General features: G+C 40.1%; 2 protein-coding genes across 2 annotated transcripts in view; both read right to left on the bottom strand.

The window, feature by feature from the left end:
* Window positions 1–20,210, bottom strand: part of LOC128094941 (zinc finger protein 60-like) — a 65,298-nt gene that overhangs the window by 42,453 nt on the left and 2,635 nt on the right. The window lies entirely within an intron of this gene.
* The window catches only part of LOC128094944 (zinc finger protein 780A-like), a 30,694-nt gene continuing 11,666 nt past the window's right edge, over window positions 1,183–20,210 (bottom strand). The window contains 2 exon segments of the mRNA XM_052713559.1: window positions 1,183–7,705; window positions 7,707–9,295. Of these exon segments, the coding sequence (XP_052569519.1) occupies window positions 7,520–7,705; window positions 7,707–9,295 (1,775 nt within the window). The 3' untranslated portion in view covers window positions 1,183–7,519.

Below are 20,210 nucleotides of genomic sequence, written 5' to 3'. Positions count from 1 at the left end.
ATAAAAACAAGGAAAAAATGCAAAGTAGAATATAGGAAAATAGTGTAGGAAGAAATTTAGATTAAGGTAGTATACAGAAATATTGGGTTAGAAGAAAGAAAAAACTTAAAGTAAGATAAGATAAGCAACTAGACAAACTATGCCCCTAATTTTCTAACTATGAGGATATGAATGCAAAGTCCTGAGGAAGAATCAGAGGAAATATCTATCAAAGAGCTTAACAGGAAGAAAAAGATTCCTGTGGGAAGCTTTTGGTCCCAATTGGCAGAGGAAAGAATTTTCCCTGAGGCAAATTAGGGTGAAATAAAACTTTCACTCTGCTGGCACTGCCACTGTATGGAAACATCATATCAACAGAATTAGTTTCCTTCTAGCCATGAAGCCAAAGTTCAGAGAACAGAAGTTTTGGGGAAAACTTGGTGGTCTTTCACTCTCAAAAACTTAAAGTTTTCTGGGGAAAAACTTAAACTCTCTCTGAAAAACTAAAAAGCCTTTCAGGTCTTTGCTTCTCAGAGATTCTCTTTCTGTAAGGACATAATTAGATTCACCTGGAGACATCAGTATGGGAGAATCACCTGTAATGGCTTTAGAAACAACAAACGTCTTAGAATATGGCAAATCCTCTCTGCTAAGTCCTGTCTCTCTAAGCTAGAGAAAAACAGCAGCCAGAAGTTCCCTACAGTTAGAGCCTAGCAAGCAAGTGCAGGCAGAAAGCTGAAGCAGGGACAGCCTCCCCCACGGTGAAGACACAACAGAGGTGGTACGAGACCTGGGGATTAAAGGCGTGCGCCACCACCGCCCGGCGTGAAGCATTTTTTCCTCTGGTAATAAGCCACTGTCTGAGTGTGCACAGGCAGATGGACACAACTCACTCAGGGACAGGGTCAGGTGAAAGGTCTGATTAGGGAAGTACACCTGTCCTAATGCAAGCTTAGGGAGAGATCTTTTGTCCCTCCCCTTGGCATTGTTATAAAAAGGCCTTTGGAATAAAGTTCTGGTCTGGTGAATAAAGATCCAGGCCCACCAGAGGTTATCCTGCATTGAACATTTTATTGAGCATTTCTGTTTCTCTCCCCTCTTTATTTCTACCTAAGTCTCTTATCCCTCATTCTTCAAGAGTCCCTGGGTTAAATAAATGTAGGAACTGGTTGCCCACACTTGACAAACTGTAACCAGCAAGACTGACAGCAGTTGTAAATTTATTGCTCATTCAATAACTCCTGACATTGTGGAAACACACACAACCACATTGTACACACATGACCACACAGCACCATGTAAAATACACAAATGTATCTATGTTTCTATACAACACAAGCATAATCATACAGTATCTTGCAAGGTGATTGTTACCCATGGTGGTTTGAAAGAAAATGACCACCATCAACTCATAGGGAATGGCACTATTGGGTCTTGCTGGAGTGGGTGTAGTTTTGTTGGAAGAAGTGTGTCACTAGGGGGTCGGCTTTGAGGTCTCAAGTGCTTAAGCAAGCTCTCCCCAATGCCTGTGTATTTGGATGTAGGACTATCAGCCCCTTCTCCAGCACCAGGTCTGCCTGCATACTACCATGCTTCTCACCATGATGGTAATGGACTGAAACTCTGAAACTGTAAGCCAGCCCCAATTAAATGTTTTCCTTTATAAGAGTTGCTGTGGTTATGGTGTCTCTTCACAGCAATAGAAACCCTAAGACATTACCCATTACTGAATTTTCTACTAGACAACTCTCTTCACCACAATGAACTAGAATCAGAGCAACCTATCCCAAAAAGATCATTCATATGAAGGTATCATTCAAGATAGGCATTAACAAAATGGAGGTAAATTTTTGAGATGGCATTGTAACAATATACTTTAGAATCCAGTAAAATACCAAATTCAAATAACTCTAGAAAAAAATAAATGGAGGAAAATTGTGTATATTTGTGATCTTGAAGAAATATTTCTCTCTTTAGACATTACAATTATCATCATCAGGGCTAGAGAGATGGCTCAGCAATTAAGAACACATGCTGTATTTTCTTACATTAGACTCAAATTCAGTCTCCATCACCCACATGGTGACTCACAACTGTCCTAACTCCAGTTCCAGGGGCATCTGGCACCCTCTTCTGGCACCCTGAGACACCAGGGCACACAGAAAGTGCACATGCAGGCAAGACACTCATATACATAAAATAAAATGTCTGAAAACATGCAGGCAAGACATTCATATACATAAAATAAGTATATCTTAAAATATGAAACTATCTCCTATTAATTTTCATTTACTGCTGATGCCATCTTTATACTGGTTTAGGGTTTCTTCTGTAGCTTCTTGACTTGAATGCTTAACTTTTTCCAACTTTGTCAATTACTCATATGCCAGGGACAGTGCTTATATTTGGGGTTAAAATGGCAACAAAAACAAGGGTCCATTCAAAATAGTCTTGTTCCCTGCTTTCATTGAATGGTATTAATTTTGTACCATCAGTTACACCACACAACTTGAATTCTGTTGACATTATTATGTTCTTCACTCAGCATTTTGGTTTTTACTTACATTTGACCCAGTATTTAAGTAACCATAACTATAAAAATTTGAATGTAATAGTATCTCCATGTAGATTACATATCCACAACAAGCTAGACCTTTTAGTGAACCTCTGGCAGCCACCGCCTTAACCAAATGAACAAGTTTAATTTCTTAAATAATGTGGTAGCTGCCATGTAAGCACTTCTGGATATGTTAAAAGATACACAATCTTTAATGTATTCTTATCCAAAATGAGTCATCTGAACCTTAATTTCCTTAGATAGAAGGCAACAGTGGCTAAAGGCTTGTAATGTAGTTTGGTGACTGAGCGCCTATCTGCCACACACAAGGACCTAGCTTCAATCAACACTGAAAATTGAATAAAGGACAGAGCAAGGCCTAATCTTTATCTATATTGGATTCTCCTTAGGATACATAAATTTGTAAAAGCACAGTTTGAAAGCCAATGACGAATTTCTGAGTTTCTTAAAACTCTGGGTCATTTGCTGGGCATAATAGTCTCCGCTGATATCTGTGGTCTCTTAGAGTCTGCAGGACAACTGCACAGACCCTTCTAGCTTGTATTAGTCTCCAGTAAAAGGTAAGGTGTAATTCTAATAGGCCTACCTTTACATGTTACTTGTTCTTTCTCCCTTCAGCTTTTAATATTTTCTTCTGTATGTTTTGGTTTTGATTATTATGTGACAAGGGAACTTCCTTTTCAGACCCAAGCCATTTGGTGTTCTGTATGCTTCTTGTGCTTTTATAGTCATCTCCCTCTTTAGGTTAGGAAAGTTTTCTTCTACAATTTTCTTGAAAATATTTTCTAGGCCTTTGAGTTGGGGTTCTTCTCCTTCTATTTCTATTATTCTTAGATTTGGTTTTTTCATTGTCCCAGACTTCCTGGATTTTTGTTTCAGGAACTTTTTATAGGTAAACTTTCTTTGAGCAATGTATCTATTTCTTCTATCATATTTCAATGCCTGAGATTCTCTCTTCCATCTCTTGTATTTTGTTGGTGATGATTACAACTGTAGTTCCAGTTCATTTAGCTAGATTTTCAATTTTCAGAATTCCTTCAGTTTTGTTTTCTTTATTGCTATTTCTTTTTTCAGGTCTTAAAAAGTTTTTGTTTGTTTGTTGGGTTCAACTGTTTTTCTTAGCTTTCTTGAAGGGATTTATTCATTTCCTCCAATTATCTGTGTCTTTTCCTTGATTTCTTTGAGGAATTTATTCACTTCTTTTAGAACCTCTATCTTCATGAAGTTGGATTTGAGTCCTTTTTCTCATGTTTCAAATGTGTTGGAATATTCAGTGCCTACTGTATTAGGATGGCTGGGCTCTGATGGTGACACTGACCCAGTTGCTGATTGTGTTCTTATGCTGGCATCTAAGCATCTGAGTTTGGTGTGATTATAGATCTAGGTGCCAAGTTCTGGGTTTGTCTTTGTTGGATGGGTGTTTTGTTCTTTGGTTTGTTTCCTCTCTAGTCGTCTGGTTGCTAATATGGTTTCTTGTTGAGCAAGAGGTCTTGGGCCCAAGTTGGGGACTGGGACACAGTGATGAGGGGAAGGGGTTTGGGGATTGTGAGGGGGAGGAACCAAGAGTCTAGGAATTCTGCAGGCAGGGAAAGCTACCTGGAGTTCTGGAAGCCTACGTGGCCTCTGACCCAGCACCAGTCTCTGCCCCAGTTGGAGGCTAGTACACAGAGACAAGGGAGGGAGAATTGGGGGCCAGTGTTTAGGGTAGGGCACCAAGAGAATGTAGGTCAGTGGGTGGATTGCCTAGATGGAGTTCTGGTAGTGTATCCTATGGTCCATGCAGGAAGTCTCCACCTGAGCTGGAAGCTGGGATATGGCAACAAGGAGGGGAAGGGGTTGAGGGTTGGGTCCTAGGTGGGTTCACTGAGAGTGGATGTCCATGGGTGGGCAGCCACCTGATCTTCTGGGAGATATGGCCTGTGCTTAGACGGGGGTGTCTGCCAGAGTTGGGAGCTAGGACACAGCAATGAGGGTTGAGGGACAACTGAGGATTGATATGTTGGGTGCTAGAGAGTGAGAAAGGTCTTCTGGCAGGCATTACCTGTGGTTGGGCAGATGTCTACCCAAGGAGACTGAGAAAGTGAGGAAGATCCATGGGGTGGCTGGCCTACCTGGTCTTTGGGCAAGCACAGCCTGGGGTTGGGGCAGGGGGTGGGGTGGGGAGTGTCTACCCAAAAAAGAGTGTCTGGGTCATTTCTTTAATAATATGGTTCTGTAGCAGAGATGACACTCCATCTTAGCTGCTGTGGTAAATTATAAAATGGAAAGTCTAAAACTTTGTTTTTTAAAAAAGGGTCTCTAGACAGCCAAAGTTGGACTTGAAGTCACAATGTAGCTAAACTTGCGTCCAACTCTTGATTGTCCTGCCTCAGCATTCCTAGTACTGGGATTCAGACATATACTATCACACACATCTAACTCTAAAGCATATTCTTTTTTTTTTTAATTCAGAAAGGGTTTCTCTGTGTACCCACCCTAGCCCTCTGGAACTAGCTATGTACATCACTCTGGCCTTGAACTTATAGAGATCCACCTGTCTCTGCCTCCTGAGTGCTGGTTAGATTAAAGGTATGTACCACCACCATCAGGTTTTAAAAGGTATTCTTAATGGTACAGCCCCAAATACCCATATACACAGAAAAACAGAATCAACATAGTAAACTGTTGACAATTTTGAATCTAGGTGGGACATAGAAGTCTGTTGTTGATTCTTCCAACTTTTCCATATATATAAAAAAATTTCACACATGTACTTTTATAAGTAGTTTCAATTTTGGCTATTTCTGTTAATGTTTTCCCGGAAGGTCACCAGAGAAGACTATTCAGACAAGAGTTTATAGCCGACTGAAAGTCGTTATTCCAGTTTGCTGGAACATCACTCAGGTATTTGGGATCGAAGTGTAGCCCCAAGCATTCAGAGCAAAGGGCTATTAAAAGAAAAAAACTACATCCTGTTATCTTGCTCAGCTGCTGGAAAGGGAGCTTTTGCCCAAGCACACAGTTAAACAGAAGCCAGGATAAAGTAGCCAGATGATCTTGATCTCTGGCTCCTAGACTATAGCTGGGGAATATTTCCCAAGATTCTCCATCATAAGTCAAATTCTGCTCAAACTTTAAATGGCCTCAGCAAGAATATGAGATGGAGGAGCCTCTGTACTGTCTTGCCCTGTCACAAATGTATAGCTTATCTTAATATCTGGGCAGAGAGCATACATTATAGGGTTTTACCTTTTGAAATTTCTGTGTTTAACCCCTTTAAAAAAAGTACTTATTCATTAACAGTTGTGTATTTAACAACTTCACACAAATACTTAAAGAATGGATTCTCAATGAAAGTCCTTTCATGTACCTTTTCATGCATTAGATGTATACAGAACGAAGTTATTTTAAATTTATAGTGGAGAAATGCATGAGGATTTTCTAAGGTATCTGCAGTATGATTTGATTTTCATATCAGTTACAGTAATGCCTATAAAAGCGAGAACACTTTAAAAGCTACTTTACAGAATGAGGGCATGAAGCAAATACTCTTTCAAGGATTTTATATCAATTAAAACCTTGTCCCCATGACTTTGGCAGATATTGTGCTGGCCATTAACAGAAGCCATAGGATGTTAATAGTGACAAGGAAGATGCTACAAATAAACCTAGTTCCAATAACTGCTCTCCCTAAGTTGGCTGAGAAGTGATTGATATATTAAGTTTATAAAATTAACAAGATGAAAGTAAATCAAGAACATGATGTCTTCCCTATTATTTCTGACATTCAAAGACATTCTCAACAGAATACCTCCTTGGAACAACATACTTCCCACACTCTGATTCTCTAAGGGATCTTGGCATCAAGAATATATGAATACTCTGATGTTGACCAAATCTTAGGGCAGATTATTCTTCCCACATTCTTTTCAGGAACAGTCTTGACCATGAGTCCTCTGATGTTCAGTAAAACTTCCATACAAGGCTTGTCTACCTTCTTACACGCATAGAACTGATGATTATGGATTTTCAATGTCTTGTAAGCTTACCATTTACAATAAAGGCTTTCTCACATTCTTTACATTCACAGAGTTTCAAGCCTACTGGGCTCTGATGGGATTTAGGAGCTGAGCTAATTCAATAAACGTTCCTACATTCCTTGCATTCATAGGGTTTCACACCAGCATGGTTTCCTTTATGTTAAGGACTGAGCTCTACTTAAAGGTCTTTCCACATTCTTTATAGTGTTAGGGCTTCATGCCAGTATGTCTTCTCTGCTGTGCAGTGAAGGCTGAACTAAATCTAAACATTTTCCCACATTTCTGACTTTCATAGGATTTCTCACCATTATGAATTCTGATATACAGGTAGCTCAGAATTACTGCTCAAGGCTTTTCCACATTCCTTGCATCTATAAGGCTTCTTTCCAATATGAATCTTATGTGTCAAACAAACTTTCATTTTCGACTGAAGGGCTTCCAACCAAATTCTTAACATTGGTAAAGTTTCTTCTCACTAGTGTGAATTCCTTGATGTGCTTTAAGGTATCTATCACAAGTAAGGTACTTCCCACATTCTTTACATTTATAAGGATCTTTACCAGTATGAAATTGGTAATAATATCAAAAGGGTCCCCCACATTCCTTGCATTAAAAGAGCTTCTCACAAGTATGAATTAGCTGATGTTGAGTAAGCTGGTACTGAGGTGTGAAGGCTGACCCACAGTGCTCACATTAAAATTTCTCTCCAGTATGAATGCTCTGGTGCTGAGTGAGCTTTGCCAGAACAATGAAGGCCTTTCCACATTCCTTACACTGAAAGGGTCTCAAACCAGAATGAATTTTCTGATGTTGACTAAGGTTTGATCAATGATTAAAGGTTTTCCCACACTGACTACATTCATATAATTTTACACCAGTATGACTAATCCTATGTTCAACAAGGCTGGAGACTCGATTGAAGGACTTCCCACATTCCTCACATTCAAATGGTTTTTTGACCTGTATGAAGAATGTTTTTGTGGTAGTTAAACTGGCTGGGAAGATGAAAAGCCTTTCCACATTCTTTACATTCAAAGGGTCTTTCACCACCATGAAATCTCTGATGGCGAATGAGATGTATATTAACCCTAAAGACTTTCCCACATTCCTTACAAATAAAGGGTTTTTTTTCCAGTGTGAATATTCTGATGCCCAGTTAAATTTGAACGTCGACTAAAGTATTTCCCACATTCCTTGCATTGATATGGTTTCTCATCAGTATGGATTCTCTGATGTTCACTAAGTTGGGACTTTTGTCTGAAGGTTGACCCACACAGCTTGCACTTGAAAGGTTTCTCATCAGTGTGAATTTTCTGATGCTCAGAAAGGTATGCCTGAAGCCTAAAAGTCTTCCCACATACATTACATTCAAGGGGTTTCTCACCAGTATGAATTTTCTGGTGCTGCAAAAGCAATGAACCACAACTGAGTATCTTCCCACACTGCTGATTCAATGATTTCTCTCCAGTATGAATGTCCTGGTGCTTAGTGAGCTCTGCAAGAACAGTGAAGGCCTTTCCACACTCCTTACACTGAAAGGGTCTCTCATCAGAATGAATTTTCTGATGTTGCAAGAAGTTTGAGCGACGTTTAAAGGCTTTTCCACACTCATTACACTCATATGGTTTCACACCAGCATGAATAATCCTATGTTCAACAAGGTGGGAGACTCGCTTAAAGGACTTCCCACATTTCTCACATTCAAAAGGTCTCTCACCACTATGAGATTTCTGATGTCCTTTTAGTTGGTGGGGAAGTCTGAAGGCTTTCCCACATTTCTCACATTCAAAAGGTTTCTCACCACTGTGAGACTTCTGATGTCTTCTAAGCTGTTGTTGGAGTCTGAAGGCTTTCCCACATTCCTTACATTCATAGGGTTTCACACCAGCATGAACACTCCTATGTTCAACAAGGCGGGAGACTAGCTTGAAGGACTTCCCACATTCCTCACATTCAAATGGTTTTATATTTGTATGCATGGTTTTGTGGTACTTAAGCAGGCTGGGAAGATGAAAAGCCTTTCCACATTCATCACATTCAAAAGGTCTCTCAGCACTGTGAGACTTCTGATGTCTTCTAAGCTGTTGCAGGAGTCTGAAGGCTTTCCCACATTCCTTACATTCATAGGGTTTCACACCAGCATGAACACTCCTATGTTCAACAAGGTGGGAGACTAGCTTGAAGGACTTCCCACATTCCTCACATTCAAATGGTTTTACACTTGAATGAATGGTTTTGTGGTACTTAAGCATGCTGGGAAGTTGAAAAGCCTTTCCACATTCATCACATTCAAAAGGTCTCTCAGCACTGTGAGACTTCTGATGTCTTCTAAGCTGTTGCTGGAGTCTGAAGGCTTTCCCACATTCCTTACATTCATGGGGTTTCTTTACAGTATGAATACTTTGATGCTGAATAAGATCTGAACTACAACCAAAGTGTTTCCCACACTCAGTACATTCATATGTTTTTTTTGTATTATGAGTAGGAGTCTGGCAGGTGTCAGTAGGTAGTTTTTCCTTGTTTGTAATCTTTTGATTAGCATCTCCTTCTTGATTACTCTGTAGTGCCTTGGATGTAATACAGTTGGGGCCATTTCTAAAACTGGAGCCCTGGAGGTCAAAAGTTTTACTTATATGCTTTACGCTCTCTTTGGGTAAATTTATATTAGAAATACGATTGTCTGGAGATGTTTTTTGAACTTTATAATCTGACTCCAAATCTGAAAGAAACAGAGAAAGGAAGACTTTTATTTTCCTGTAAAACACACACACACACACACAACATCCATTAAATGAATGGCCAGACTCTAAAGGATTTTATGAGAAGCTGAACAGGATGGAAATGGGGAGGTACATCTGCTTTACAAGATTAAAACAAACCATACTGAAAAAAATCTGATGTGCTTCTTTACATATTATTTAAAATACATACCCAATGGTGAAAGTTTTTTAACCAAATCTGAGAAAAAAGATCTATACTATACAAATACATAATTTATCTGTCATCCTTTAAGGAAACTGGCCTGGAGAGGCAGTAGTTGGCACATCTTTAATCTCAGCACTCAGGAGGCAGAGGAAGGAGGATCTCTAATGTTCAGACAGAAGCTTCACCTCAGCCCTTCCTTCCCCATCTCTGTTTTTTCAAACCCTGCTGTCTCAGAAAACCAGCCAAAAGGCCTCTCATCTCCCAGAAATGCTCAAGATCACACCTACAGGGTTTTTAAACTGCCCCTTAGAGAATGGCCATGTGGTTTTTAGGTCTCTTCTCCCGTCTCCTCTCTGGAGGCTGAAACAATCATCCAGGAGCATTTTACTCATTAAACCTGGACTTTTAATTCTTAATTCAGTTTGATTTGGTTTGATCTGGATTACTGTGTCAGTGGAGAAGCTTAATATCAGGGTACAGAAACCTTTCATCTAAGTTCAAGGCTAGCCTGATCTACAGAGTTCCAGAACAGCCAGAGTTGCACTGAGAAATCCTGTCTCAAAAAAACAAAAAAGAAAAAGAAAACTGGCCTGGATTTGGAATTCTGAAAAAAAAAGGGGGGGGGGGGTGGGTAAGGGGGCAAAAAATCTTTGGTAGTGATAGTATACAAATGTAATCCCAGAAACAAAAAGCCAGAGGTAACAACTTCATGAGTTCCAGGCAAGCTGGGACTAGACAATGAGACCCTGTCTGAAAAAAATAAGAACAAGCTAAAAAAGAAAACAGAAAGAAAGCGGGGAAAATACATCAGAATTTTACAGAAAACTAAGGATCTCTGGCCAGGGAAACAGGTATGCTCATTGCAGATCTTTACCTATTCCCCCGTCACCTCCAAATCCATTCCCCTAGTCTCATGCCTAGATCTGCAGCAAACTACCTGCTACAGCCTGCCCTTCATCCTTGCTCCCATCTCTAGATGATCACACAGATTCATACCTCCAAACTTCCTTTTCTCCATTCACTGCTTTATCCCAACCCACAACTGGAACAGAGATTCCCTGGAAACCCAAAAGGCACTCTAGTCAGTGAAACAGGTAGACTAACTGCAGATCTTCACCTCTCCCTCCATTCCTTCAATCCCCAGTCCCATCCCCAGCTCTGTAGCAGACCATCCGCTGTGGCCTCTCCACTTTCTGACCTCATTCCTAGGGCACTAAGCAGATCCTAGTGGAGCACCTTAGTTCTCTTCTCCTGTGTGTTAGGTTTCAAACATATCAAAATGGACCTGGCCACCAGGTTCTGCCTTTATGAATATGATACACTTTAAAGAGGAAATGAAAAAAATCCCTTAAAGAAATATATGAAAACACAAACAAATTATGGAAGGAAATGAACAAAACAGATCAAAACCTGGAAGTAGAAATAGAATCAATTAAGAAAACCCAAACTGAGGGAAACCTGGAAATAAAATTCTCTGGATTTCCTTGGTGTCTATTATGTCCTCCTTTCCATCTCTAATTTTGTTAATTTGGATCTTCTCTTTGCCTTTCAGTTACTTTGGTTAAGGGTTGGTAAACCTTACTGATTTTCTCAAAGAACCAATATGTATTTCCTTTGTTGTTTCTATTTTATTGATTTTAAACCTGAGTTTAATTATTTCTGCTATCTGCTCCTTTTTGGCATAATTTTTTGCTTTCTTTTTCTATTTTTGCTTCTAGGGCTTTCAGTCATGGTATTACATTGCTAGTATGAGCTCTCTCCAATTATTTTTTTATGTAGGTACATAGTGCTATGAATTTGCCTCTTAGAACTTCAGGAGGTATCAACATCCCCAATCTCAAGTTGTACTATTGAGATATAGTAATGAAAATAGCATGGTATTGACACAAAAACTGACACATTGATCAAGAGAATCAAATTGAAGACCTAGACACAAATTCACACACCTATGGACACCTGATTGTTGAGAAAGTAGCCAGAAATACGAACTTGAAAAGAGAAAACATCTTGAACAAGTGCTGGTCAAACTGGACACCTGCAAGTACAAGAATTCAAATAGATCCATACCTACCAAGCTGCATAAAGCTTCAAGTGGAACAAAGACCTTACTATAAAACCACATACACTGAACCTGACAGAAAAGAAAGTGGGGGATGGCCTTGAACTCATTAGCACAGGAAAAGACTTTCTGAACAGAACACTATTAGCACAGGTATAGAGATTTATTAATTAATAACAATTAATAAATGGGACTTTATGAAAGTGAAAAGTTTCTGCACATCAAAGGACACTGTCATTCACACAAAGTGGCAGCCTACAAAATGGGAAAAGATTTTACCAATTTACCAATTGACGGCTAATAACCAAAATATAAAAAGAACTCAAAAAACTAAGATCAAGTAAATAACCCAATTAGAAAGTGGAGTACAGATCTAAACAGAATTCTCAAAAGAAAATTCAAATGGCTGAAAAACACTTAAAGAAATGTTCAATATCCTTAGCCATCAGGGAAATGTAAATCAAAACTACTTTGAGCTTCCATCTTACACCCATCAGAATGGTAATTCATAAAACAAGTGACCGTTCATGCTTGCAAGTATGTAGACTAATGGGAACACTCGTCCACTGTTGGTGGGTGTGCAAACTGGTACAGCTACTGTGGAAATCCTTGTGATGATTCCTCAGGAAGGTGAGATTCAATCTACCTCAAGAAGCAACTATACCACTCTTGAACATATACCCAAAGGATCCTTCATCCTACCAGAGACACTTGATTAAACATGTTCATTGATGCTCTAGTCATAATAGTCAGGAATTGGAAATAAGATAGATGTCCCTTAACAGAAGAATGCATAACGAAAATGTGGTACAAGGAGTATTACTCACCTGTTAAAAAATCATTTGAGCCAGGCAGTGGTGGCGTATGCCTTTAATACCAGCACTCGGGAGGCAGAGCCAGACAGATCTCTGTGAGTTTGAGGCCAACCTGGTCTACAGAGCAAGATCCAGGACAGGCACACAAAAAAATTGAAGTCATGAACTTTGTAGGTAAATGATGGAACCAGAAAGTTATCAGAGTAAAGTATTCTAGACCCATAAAGATAAATATGGTATGTAATCACATATATAAACATACTAGCTGTTAAATCAACGATAACCAACAACCTGTAGACCACAGAGGTTAGGTATAAAGTAAGAAACTAGGGGTCACATAGATCTTGTTAGGAAAGAGAAATACAATAGCTTTGGTTGGATAGGGGGACTAGAATGAGAAGTTGGGAAGTGTAGCTGGAGTTATTCTGTGTCCCCCCGGCTTCTACTGCTCAGACCCAAACAAACACACAGACGCTTATATTATTTAAACTGTTTGACCTAATGGCTCAGGCTTCTTGCTATCTAGTTCTGTATCTTTAATTAACCCATTTTTTTAATCTGTAAGTTGCCACGTGGCTTGTGGCTTACTAGTACTTTACATCTTGCTTTTTTTTTTTTTTTTTTTTTGGTTTTTCGAGACAGGGTTTCTCTGTGCAGCTTTGTGCCTCTCCTGGAACTCACTTGGTAGCCCAGGCTGGCCTCGAACTCACAGAGATCCTCCTGGCTCTGCCTCCCGAGTGCTGGGATTAAAGGGGTGCGCCACCACTGCCCGGCACATCTTGCTTCTTATGGTGGCGGCTGGCAGCATCTCCTCACTCAGCCTTCCACTTCCCAGAATTCTCCTCTGTGCTTATCCTGCCTATACTATACTTCCTGCCTGGCTACTGGCCAATCAGTGTTTTATTTATCAATCAATCAGAGCAGCACATTCACAGCAAACAGAAAGACATCCCCAGCAGGGAAGGGGAGGAAAAAGGGGCACTAGTAAAGGAAGTATGGGAAGAGACAGCTAAAATTAAGGGGGATTTGAGGACCAGTATGGAAACCCAATATAGTAGAAGCTTCCTAAAACATATACATATATGTAGGCAATCTAACAAATTGCCAGATAATGGGGGAGACAGTGCTCCAACTGATCATCTCTTGTCACCAAATGAAACCTCCAGTCCTGAGGCTGAATTACATCTAATTGAATTGTTGGCCAAAGGGTGCTATAGAAGCCCCAAAAGAAGGCAGTTGCCAAGACTACAGGCTGTTGTGCAAAAACTGATGGCAATGCCGCATAGCTGAAGGTAACACCTACACAACTCATTGAGCATGGATAAGTCAAACTGTTGCTGATATTCAGCCTACATCCCAATGTTCCAGTGTCTTTGGTACAGGAAGGTACTCTACACACTAGTAAAAGAGAAACATAAACACCAAGCCACTCACAAACCCCTGGATGAAACCCACAAAAAACCTTGCTTGTCCTCCCAGCAAGATATGCTACAGCCATGGTGGCACAAGGCTTGTGGTTACTAAATGAGATCTATGAGATGAAACCCATTCCTGTGTGGTGCTATTTTGTTTGTACTCTAACCAATAAAATTTGCTTGATCAGAGGACAGTGCCAGAAATTAGATTAAACATAGAGGCTAGGGAGTGGTGGCATACACCTTTATTTAATCTCAGCACTTGGGCTCTCTTGCCTTTGCTCCCAGTATTTGGGAAGCACACACACCATTAATACCAGTACTAGGAAAGGTTGAGACAGGAAGTGATATGGCTGGGCACAGAAAGGCATATAAGGCAGGAAGAGACAGAAACTCTCCCCTTTTGGCTGAGGACTCAGGGTCATTCAGTCTGAGGATTCATGGAGACAGGATCTTCCCCTTTCAGCTGAGGAGTTGGTGAGATAAGAAGTGGCTGTGGCTTGCTCCTTTTGTCTCTCTGATCTTTCAGCATATACCCCAATATCTGGCTCCAGGTTATTATAAGACCAATTAGGATTCGTGTTATATTTGGCATAAATCTTTTGGGGCACAAATTCACACAAAAGCCACATGCCTATGACTTTACAGCCACCACCAGCTCAGGTGAAAGCTGCACAAAGCCAGAGCCACTACCCCGCTGCTAGATTTTCCTTTTCTTCCCCAAGCCCTCTGAAGGAGTCTTAGATTTTTTTTCTGTCATAGCCTTTCTACAGGAGACTCCACAGACCTTTGCCTGCAAAAGTCACAAGAGTTATTTGTTTTTGAACATTCTCCAGTGCAGACAGCTGGCTCTTTGGCTTCTTCCCTGTCCCAGTGGCTTGTGGCTTTCCCTGGACCCCCTCCTCAGGCTGCTGCCACACTAGGTAGCTGCCTCACTTCACTGTCATCTGAATCGTTATTGTCAGCAAATCTGGAGATTCAACTGGGATTTCTTAAAAGGGGGAATTAGTTAAAAAACAAACAAAGAGTTTTTTCCCATACTGAAAAATGGGAAACACTATTACAATGGAGGGCGTTTAGTCTCTGTTTGATAGCATGATAGTTTGAAAATGGAACAATTAAATGAGAGAATAATTAATGTAGGTTGGATTTATATAATTTCAATTATAAGTATTATTTGTTTGATCATGTCTCTTTTATCATTAAAAAAGTTGGTTAATATGAGTGCCAAGATAAATGTTTTAGAAAAACTCATTAACACACATTATAGAGATATTCATACTCAGAGGATTTAAAGGAGAACCAATTTCAACATTGCATTATAAGGTTACAGATAAACAGTCTAAGGCACCGGGCGGTGGTGGCGCACGCCTTTAATCCCCGCACTCGGGAGGCAGAGGCAGGAGGATCTCTGTGAGTTTGAAGCCAGCCTGGTCTACAAATTGAGTTCCAGAAAAGGCGCAAAACTACACAGAGAAACCCTGTCTCAAAAAACCAAAACAACAAACAAACAAAAAGTATAAGGCTTTCAAACAGCCAACCTTAATCTATCCAGTAACCTTACAGGAACTGCCAAATGATACATATCCCCCAGACTGTGTAAGAACTGAATGGACTCCTGTGCAAATGTTAGATTTGAGGAGATTCAAGGAAGTGATAGTCTCATATGGCATGCACTCACCTTTTATGAAGCAGATGTTAAACTCATGGTCAACTTGTAATAGAATTATCCCTCAAGACTGGAGAGATTTGGTTACAGCAGTCTTGGAGGCTGGTCCCCAATTACAATGGAGGACTTGGTGGAAGGATGAGGCTACGACCATTGAACAAAAAGTAGGGTAGAGGTATTGAAATCTCCCAAGACCAACTATCGGGGAGATAGTTTATGCTAATGTAGAAAGGCAATCTTTATATGATGACCACACCCTGGCTTTATGCCATGCAGCAGCATTGAATGCTTGGGACAGAATTGAAGAAGTAGGAGAGAAAACTGAGTCATTTACAAAGTTATACAGGGCCCAAAAGAAACCTTCACTGATTTCTTACAAAGACTGACCTCAGCAGTAAATAGAATGATACCAAATTCAGAAGCTAGACAAATAATGATTGAATCTCTGGCTTTTGAAAATGCTAATGTACAATGCAAGAGGGTAATTAGGCCATTAAAGGCAAGATCAGCACCCCTAGAGGAATGGATCCAAGATACAATCAATATTGAATCTCATAACCATGACGACCCTTGGAAGAGGTGATATCCAGAGGTTTGAAGAAAAATCGAAATGGTAGGTGTTTCAATTGAGGTAAACAAGGTCACCTAAAAAGGGACTGTGGGCTGGGCGGTGGTGGCGCACGCCTTTAATCCCAGCACTCGGGAGGCAGAGCCAGGCGGATCGCTGTGAGTTCGAGGCCAGCCTGGGCTACCAAGTGAGTTTCAGGAAAAGGCGCAAAGCTACACAGAGAAACCCTGTCTCGAAAAACCAAAAAAAAAAAAAAAAAAGGGACTGTGAACAGGGCGTTCCTAAAAACAATGTTTTTGCTAATAATCCCAACAGAACACCCCTCCCTTCTCGGTATGCAGAAGATGTGGCAAAGGCAGACATTGGACTAATGAATGTAGTTCAATAAGGGACAGTCAAGGTAATCCTTTGCCATTGGAAATGCCTTGAAGAGCCTTTTGTGGGACCCCATGTCAAATGTGGTTCAGTTGTTTCCTATCATTATGGAAACAACTCCTCCCCAGAGCAACGAAAAGATTGTATTTGAACAAGAGAGACCAACTTGATTAAAAGAAGTGATAGTTCATTAAACAGAGTGACCACTCAATCTAAATTAACTTATAAAACTAATAAATGCTTTTCCTTTCATCAAATATAACTTGCCAAAAGGGAAACTCCCCAAAGTTAGGGTTGGGAAGGGTTTTGTTTTTGTCTTTTCAGGATAATAAAAACAATCATCTTGAGGAATTTACAGACCTTTGGTCATATAAAAATCCAAAGACAAAGGAAGAACTATCTGGAAAAAATTACCAAGAAAAGGAATAATCTGACCTAATGCAACCTCTGAAGTCTCCAAAAAGATGATGGGATCCAACTATGATAACGTCATTAAGTTGACAAACACTACCCAAAGATTGGCTTTGGACTACAAACAGCTCAGGACAATTCCGAGGTAGCTAGCTGAGATGATACAACCTCATAGACTACTCTAGCCAGGAATTCAGACAAACACTGTGCTTTCCCATTATGCAGAGACTGGACAACAAATGATATAGTTACCTCTCCCAGGACTTGACAAGTAACCCAAATTTTTCTTTTCAGGATCCCCTAAAGATGCCATCGCCCCCAGACAGTAGGAAGTAAATTTAAGAACACCCATATTCCCAAGAGGTGGGGTGGTTGGTTTTTGGTCATTCAATGGGTTATGGATATTAGTCATTGTTTAGGGTTGTTGATTACAAGTTGTTACTGGTAATGGTCAGGAAAAAAGGATATTAGATTCAGGGTCCTTGTTTTGAAAAGAAAAAAAAATATAGATATGAGATAAAAGGTAGATTACTAAATCTACTCTGAAAAAAAGATATAGAAATGATAGGACAAAGGGTAGATTATTGAATTTACTCTGAAAAGAAAGGGAGCATATGGATATGATAAGATTAAAAAGGTAGATTACTGAATCTACTTTTCAAACGCAACTACTAGCTTTAAATATTTTACATTGGGTTGGATTTTTGTATATTGTATACAAATTGTGTATATTGACACAAAGTTGAGATTATTTTTGTTAGAACATACTATACATACATTTCTAATCTTGTTCAAGGTATTGTACCTATACATCTCCTTTAACAATGTAATACAAATTTCTACTCCTTGAAAGTTACTATTACATACTAAATAGACTATAAAGAAATGCAGGTTAGTGGTCACCTATTACAGTCAAACTTGTAGTCAGGTTAGGTATGTTTTCAAGGTCAAACAGATATATTTTAGATAGACAAAGAGTCTTCCAAAACTTCAGAGATCTACTGAATATGACATTTAAGATGTTTTAATAACAGGTTCTATTTTTTTTTTTTTTTAATGACAATGAGACTGTTCCTGTTCCTGGCAGCACCAATCTACCTCAGAGAAGATGATGGGCATGGAAGAAATGCCACATGGAGTTTACTTTCTTTGTGGCAAAAGTTAGCCACTGGGCAAGGAAAAGCCCTTCCCTTGACTGCTGACAATATGCTGTGCAAATGGGACAAGTAGGACACAAAAGGACTGCTGAACCTTGCCAAGACAAGGGAGGACAGTCCTTCAGAAAATCCTGCTTCAGAGATAAGTCTGTTAGATATGCTAGGTCTGTACGATGAAGACGGATGCCCCAAGGTTGCAGAGGAACCTTGGGTGACTGTCCAGGCAGCCAGATGTTTCTGTCATTTCTCAAATTTTTTGGAAGTTGCTTGATTGCACTTCCCACTTACTCAGGTAATATTATTTCCTTCTCGGGTCTCTGAGGGAGTTCAAGACTAGACAGTTATAGTTTTCCTTGTTAACAAATTCAGAAAAGAAACTCACTAAAGAGGTGTAAAGTGTGTAAGTTTGAAAGACATCAAAAGATAGTTTTCGGCCGGGCGGTGGTGGCGCACGCCTTTAATCCCAGCACTCGGGAGGCAGAGCCAGGCGGATCTCTGTGAGTTCGAGGCCAGCCTGGGCTACCAAGTGAGTTCCAGGAAAGGCGCAAAGCTACACAGAGAAACCCTGTCTCGAAAAACCAAAAAAAAAAAAAAAAAAAAAAAAAAAAAAGATAGTTTTCGGGGCTGGAGAGATGGCTCAGAGGTTAAGAGCACTGACTGCTCTTCCAGAGGTCCTGAGTTCAATTCCCAGCACCCACATGGTGGCTCACAACCATCTTTAATGAGATCTGACACCCTCTTCTGTATATATAATAAATAAATAAATCTTTAAAAAAAAAAGTGATTTGCTAAAAAAAAAAGATAGTTTTCAATTGGTAATACAAGTTAGGATAGAAAGTGAATCAGGTACAACACTTTGGACTCACCAAAATAGGATAAATAACGGACTATTTTCTTGGAATCTGTCAAATGTTAATGAGCTGGACATTGTTAATGTAATTCTTGACTGTATATATTGTATATATGTATTGTACTTACTGTGTACACTTTTTCTTATATTAGTTATAATCTTTTATAATTTTAGACAAAAAGGGAGAAATGTGGTGATATTTTGTTTGTACTCTAACCAACAAAAATTTGCCTGAAGATCAGAGGACAGTGCCAGTCACTACATTAAACATAGAGGATAGGCAGTGGTGGCACACACCTTTAATCTCAGCACTTGGGATCTCATGCCTTTGCCCCCAGTATTTGGTAAGCATACACGCCATTTAATACCAGTACTAGGAAGGTTGAGACAGGAAGGATATGGTTGGGCAGCGAAAGGCATATAAGGTGGGAGGAGACAGGAACTCTCCCCTTTCTGCTGAGGAGTTGGCGAGGTGAGAAGTGGCTGTGGCTTGTTTCCTCTGATCTTTCAGCATTTACCCCAATATCTGGCTCCAGGTTTTTATTATAAGACCAATTAGGATTCGTGCAACATTCCTGACACTAGATGAGTGACCAAGACTTGAGAGTAGACAGCCAGGGTAAAACCAAATACTACTGTGTTAAAAATCAAAAAGAAAAACGAAGTAATAAAAATGGGTCCTAATGGCATCCTGCTATACTTAGTAGATCATTGTCTGGCTCAGCCATCATCAGAGAAGCTTCCTCATGCAGCAGCTGGGAACAAATGCAGAGACCCACAGCCAGACACTATGCAGAGAATGAGACCTTGGGATGCTCAGCACTAAAAGGGATGTTTCCATCAAATCCCTCCCCATAGTGCCCAGGGAACTTCGTGGAAGAGGAGATGGAAAGAAACAGTGTAAAAGCCAGAGAGATGGAAGATACCAAGAAAACAAAGGCCTCTTTTTTTTTTTTTTTTTTTTGTTTTGTTTTGGTTTGGTTTTTCGAGACAGGGTTTCTCTGTGTAGCTTTGCGCCTTTTCCTGGAACTCACTTGGTAGACCAGGCTGGCCTCGAACTCACAGAGATCCGCCTGGCTCTGCCTCCCGAGTGCTGGGATTAAAGGCGTGCGCCACCACCACCCGGCTCCAAAGGCCTCTTAATCAACATGATCAAAGCACTTATGATTTCAAGGAGACTGAGGCAGCATGCACAGGACTTGCACTACCCAACCTGCACCAGGTCCTTTGTGCATAAGTTGATTATGGCCGCCAGTTTAGTGTTTATATGGGACTTATGAGTGTGCAACCAAGTGAGTTTCTAATTCTTGTGCTTTCTCTTGGGTGATTTCACTTTGGTTTTTTTGTCCAGTTCCAATGTGGGAGTTTGGTTTCAGCTTATTTTATTTTA

The sequence above is a fragment of the Peromyscus californicus genome, unplaced genomic scaffold, assembly GCF_007827085.1.
Source record: "Peromyscus californicus insignis strain IS unplaced genomic scaffold, ASM782708v3 Scaffold_4__1_contigs__length_199733344, whole genome shotgun sequence".
NCBI lineage: Eukaryota > Metazoa > Chordata > Mammalia > Rodentia > Cricetidae > Peromyscus > Peromyscus californicus.
This window is presented reverse-complemented; position numbering and strand designations above follow the sequence as displayed.